The sequence below is a fragment of the Caretta caretta genome, chromosome 18, assembly GCF_965140235.1.
Source record: "Caretta caretta isolate rCarCar2 chromosome 18, rCarCar1.hap1, whole genome shotgun sequence".
NCBI classification, from domain to species: domain Eukaryota; kingdom Metazoa; phylum Chordata; order Testudines; family Cheloniidae; genus Caretta; species Caretta caretta.
The window spans coordinates 9,333,108-9,338,459 of record NC_134223.1 but is presented as its reverse complement, the minus strand read 5'-3'; the positions used below and the strand labels follow the sequence as shown (position 1 = coordinate 9,338,459).

The window sequence follows — 5,352 nt, the reverse complement described above, 5'->3', positions numbered from 1 at the left end:
CTCCAGCAGCAGTGGGGTAAAAACAGCGGGACAGGGGCACCCGCCCAGATGCAGGAGAGTGGGCGGGCGTGGGGGGGAGGGGCTGAGAGAGGGGCAAATCCATCCATTTGCAGTGGGGCAGGGCAGAGGGAGGGGCACTCCCAGCAATCTGCAGGGGGGTAGGGACGGGGCATCTCCAGGCGGTGCCGTAGGGTAGGGACCGGGGCCATTCCAAGCAGTGCAGTGGGGTAGGGACGGGGCATCTCCAGGCGGTGCAGTGGGGTAGGGACGGGGCACCTCCAGGCGGTGCAGTGGGGTAGGGACCGGGGCATCTCCAGGCGGTGCAGTGGGGTAGGGACGGGGCATCTCCAGGCGGTGCAGTGGGGTAGGGACCGGGGCATCTCCAGGCGGTGCAGTGGGGTAGGGACCGGGGCATCTCCAGGCGGTGCAGTGGGGTAGGGACGGGGCATCTCCAGGCGGTGCAGTGGGGTAGGGACCGGGGCATCTCCAGGCGGTGCAGTGGGATAGGGACCGGGGCCATTCCAAGCAGTGCAGTGGGGTAGGGACGGGGCATCTCCAGGCGGTGCAGTGGGGTAGGGACCGGGGCCATTCCAGGCGGTGCAGTGGGGTAGGGACGGGGCATCTCCAGGCGGTGCAATGGGGTAGGGACGGGGCATCTCCAGGCGGTGCCGTGGGGTAGGGACCGGGACATCTCCCGGAGGGGGTGGGGCGGAACAATGGCTCGGGGAGGAGCCGCGGGATGGGGCCCCTCCCGGTGGGCTCGGAGGAAAGCCCCTTCCCTGCGCCGGGGGAAGGCAGCGATTGCCGGCCAGGACCGGGTCCCGCTGCCTCTCCAGCCTCTTACCCTCCCCCTTGCAGAGCCGCGATGCTGCCCTGGCGCAGGAACAAATTCGTGCTGGTGGAAGCGGAGCGCCGGGGCAAAGCGAAGAGCCTGGGCCCGGGGCTGAGCTACGCCTCCCTGCTCTCCAGCTTCCTGCGCTCCTGCCCGGACCTGCTGCCCGAGTGCCCGCTGGAGCGGCTGGGCAGCGTGTTCCGCAGCCGGCGGCACAAGGTGGAGCTGAACCAGGAGGACCCCACCTACACGGCCTGGTACCTGGGCAACGCGGTCACGCTGCAGGCCAAGGGCGAGGGCTGCACGGACGAGGCGGTGGGCAAGATCTGGGCCAAGAGCGACGGCGGGGCCAGCGGCACGAAGGTGAAGCTGACGCTGGGGGCGCACGGCATCCGCCTGGCCCCCTGCGAGGCGCGGGGCGGCGCCGGCGGGCGGCGGCCGGGCCACGCCTACCTGCTGCCCCGCATCACCCACTGCGCGGCCGACGGCCGGCACCCCAAGCTCTTGGCCTGGGTCTACCGGCACCAGGTGAAGAACAAGGCCGTGGTGCTGCGCTGCCACGCCGCGCTGCTGGCCAAGGCGGAGACGGCGCGGGCCCTGGCGCGGCTGCTCCACCAGACGGCCAGCGCCGCCTTCGGCGACTTCAAGCGCCTGCAGAGGCTCAACGACTCCCGGCGCCTCCAGCGCCAGCGCCTGGGCGACGCCGTCGTGCCGCGGGTGCCCGCCCGCAAGCTGCTCCACGGGCAGTGCCCCTACCGGCCCCGCGCCGACCGCAGCCGCGGCGCCCGCCGGCTCAGCTCCATCCTGGAGGAGGAGGAGGGCGGCGGCGAGGAGAACCTGGGCGGCTCCCGCAGCCCGGCGCCCTCCGGCGGCGGCGGCGGCAAGCCTGCGGCTGCGGGCGCCAGCGCCCCGCAGCGCCGGGAGCGGCCCGAGGTGCTGACGTTAGCCCGGGAGATGAGGGGCTGGAGCCTCCGTTCCCCGGCGCCCTGGAAGCCCGCTCGGGAGGGACCCTGCTGGTCGGGCTGCTGAGGCCCGGAGGCTAGAGACAGCCCCGCTGCCGTGGCGGAAGGGCCCGCCTGGCTGGGGTGAGGCTGGGCAGAAGGAGGCTGGAAACGCCACCTGCAGCTGGGCCCCTGCCCGGTGCCCCTGGCTGCTGCCTTTGCAGCCGGGGAGAGGCAGATCGCCGGAAGCGGACAGCAGTCAGCGGGCCCCGCGGGCTGGCGGGGCTCGCACACAGATGGACTGACCTACCCTGCCTGCCCTTAACACTCCTTCACTCCTGCCATCCGAGTACGGGCACCGGCTCCGACCTGGCCCTTTCCCCTGATCTTCTTCTGAGCGGACACTGAAATGATCTCGACCGGTTGGTGCATATATCTCCATCTCTTACACACACACACACACACACAGACACTTGCTAACCGGCTCAGAGAAAGACTGCCCTGACTCTAATGACTGGCATCAAAGCCATGGGCTGGCTCCTGCTAAACTGAGACATGCCCGCACGTTCTGGAAGGGGGAAGAGTTCCCTGAATGGGCAGCTGGCAGGGAGCAACTCTTGTGTGTATTTTGTACTTCCAGTGATTTCAAGAGAAAGAGAGAGAGAGAGACACACACAAACTGCGGGTGGGGGATTATATTTCCATTTCAGCAGAGGGAAGGAGAAGCTGGTCCAGCTGAAGTGACTTTTACTACTTGATCTAAACTAAAATTTATATATTTTAAAAAAAGCCATCTATTTACAGAGAGATGCCCTTAGATTTCACTTCTATTACAACATGCAATTTTTCTGTACAGTTTTGTACATGTCACATAGGACAGGTGCCTGTATGTGTCTGACACTGGCGAGGGGATGTGGTTTGGGGATGGCATGTACAGCACTATGGGGCTGAGGGTTTGATTTTCAAAGGTGCTGGGCCCCCACAGCTCTCCAGAAGGGGTTGTGTGAGTGCTCCAGAGCTCTGCAAATCAGGACACAGTTACATGGCTAAAGATAAGTGTCTAAATTCATATTTAGGTACCTAAATAAGCATCCTGATTTTCAGTGATGCTGAGCACCAGTTGTCTTTGATGGGATTTGGAGAAGTTCAGCACCTCTGAAAATCAGCCCTCTTTGATTTCGGTAGCTAAAGGAGGGTTTAGCTGTCTACAATTTGGCACCCAAGTTTGGAAAATTTGGCCCTGGGGTGCCTAGCTGTGTCTTAAGGAGATGGGCTATAGAACACCCAGGAGCCAAATTCTTCATCTTGTTTTGGCTTCAACGGGGTTACATCGCGGAAAGATTTGGCCCACATGTGTGCGACTCTGGGGATGAGATGCAGAGCATCACACAGAGAGCACACACACACACACGCATATAATGTGGTAATTGTAATAAAGTTTCTCTGCGTGTTCTGCAATATGATTACTGTGCTTTATCTTTTGTAAACATTTAGCTGCCATTGTATCTCAAGAGCAGTAGTAGCTGGAACACAAACCAGCTCAGTGCTGGGTGAGGAATCGGGCTTCTATCTATTGATCTATTTCAGAGTTTTATACCGCTGGCCTTCACAGTAGTATCTGAGTGCCTTCCTGTCAAATTAATAGTGGTATCAACATTCCTAGTGGTCTTCATGGAGACTCTGGCACCTCTCCCTTTATGGGGTCCAGTCTAGGTTCTGGACCAGGAGGGTCATTTGGCTAGATTGCGTACCAAGCACTGATTATAAATGAGGGATTTTACTGCTCTGTTGGGATGGTGATGATGATGTTTGCATGGGTGTGTATGTGGGCGAAGATTTGTTTGCTAAAAGGGGGTTGTGTGTGATTATTTGGGGAGGGTGCATGTGCATATGAATCTGTGTGATTGTGTCTCTCGGTGTGTGCCTATGCGTGTATCTTTTCCAAATGTGTACTCACACTTTGTGTGCATTTCATGTGTCTGCCATGTGCACATGTAGGAATATAGCTATACATTTGGCTTCAAACTGGGGAGCTGTAGCAGGATGCCCAAAGCCCACATGATGATGTTCAAATTAGCATGTACCGCCAGTAAATTACCTGCAAGTGCATAAATACCTCCTCTAAGTGCCAATTTCGATGACCAAATGTGGGATGTGGCTGTCCCATTCAGGCACTTGTTTGACAACACAGCCCTGTATTTCTCTGTGTGCTGTATGCAGGGTAGATTGTAGACATGAAAGCATCTCACCCTTTTTGTGTGGCGCTCTCTGGAGATCAGCCCCTAGCAACCAATTTCCAGAAAAGAGAGAAACTCTGGAATGATTCTGTGCCCTAACATGGAGGAACATACCGGAGTGTATTGCAGAAGGAGGAGAAAGCGGGCAGGGGTAAGCAGTTTTGCAAGCAGACAGCTGCCTTATTCCCACGCTTCCGTGGCATTTATCTCTGCTCTTGGGAGGAACAAACAGCTCCTGAAAAAACAAAACCGAGGAAAAGTCGTGACATGCTTTTAAAAATCCACATTCCCTCCTGACGGCAACGGAAGTTCTAGAAATGATGTCAAATAAGCAGCCGTTTCCAGTGGCCATGGCAACCGGCATTTTTAAAATCATGAGGCAAATGCCTCTGTGGCTTAACTCCACCCCCTGCGAGGAGCTTCCACCAGGGAGGGACTGGTCACATTTAAGCTAAGAAGATTGTTTTCCTCTTTCCCTTTATTCCTCTGCCTTTGAGGCATGTGGGTTTTATTAAAAGCTTATTTGCTTTGTGCTGAGTGACGGGGCTGAGAATCGGATGTTAGCCTTTCACTGGGATTCAGGCTCACATCCCCAAAGCAGGGGCAAGGCCTGGGGGACATTATTATTCCTCTAGTGCTGGTGACATGCCCTCCACTGTTGTTGAATACACAGACAAAGACACATAGCTGCCCCGAGGAGCTTACAAGGTGGATGTGTGGCCAAAGTCCAGCCCGAGGTGTATTGGTACCCTAAGAACTTGGGGGAGAGGGGCTAACCCACCAGTTAACAAAGCAGCTCACTGTCCCATTTTTGTCCCGACCCAGTGGTATCGGGAACTGGGTTATTGGCCAGCTGGTCTCTCCACCTGACCTAAACATGATGGGATGGTCAGGGCTGTATTCTTGGGGAGTTGGATGCGAGGGGGGGAATCTGGCTGCATCGCTCCATGGGGACCCACTCCAAGGAGCAACCAAGAGGCCTGTCTGCTGCTGCCAGACAGCTCTCCTGCATTCTCCGCATTGGTTCCAGGCTGAGGCAGAGGAGGAGAGGATGGAAAGTAACTGAAGGCAGAATCCATGCAAAATCCCCAGCTCTGTGTGGCTGGTACCTTGAGCCTGGAACTCAGTATGAAAGTAGCATAGTTCCCATCCCCACCTAATTCAAGACTTACAGACCCTTTCTCTGTTGTAGGCAGTGTTGCTGCAGTCATGTGTGGGTCCCAGAATATTAGAGAGACAAGGTGGGGGAGGTCATATCTTTGATTGGCCCAACTTCTGTTGGTGTCAGAGACAAACTTTCGAGCTACACAGAGCTCTTCCTCAGGTCTGGGAAAGGTGCTCC

At 57.6% G+C, this 5,352-nt stretch overlaps 1 protein-coding gene across 1 annotated transcript; it reads left to right on the top strand.

The window, feature by feature from the left end:
* Positions 1 to 865: 865 nt before the first annotated feature.
* On the top strand, positions 866 to 3,231 carry FAM43B (family with sequence similarity 43 member B). Its single transcript, XM_048825142.2, has one exon. It carries the CDS (start codon positions 866 to 868, stop codon positions 1,859 to 1,861), a length of 996 nt encoding a protein of 331 aa, XP_048681099.2. The 3' UTR covers positions 1,862 to 3,231.
* The last annotated feature ends 2,121 nt before the right edge of the window (positions 3,232 to 5,352 follow it).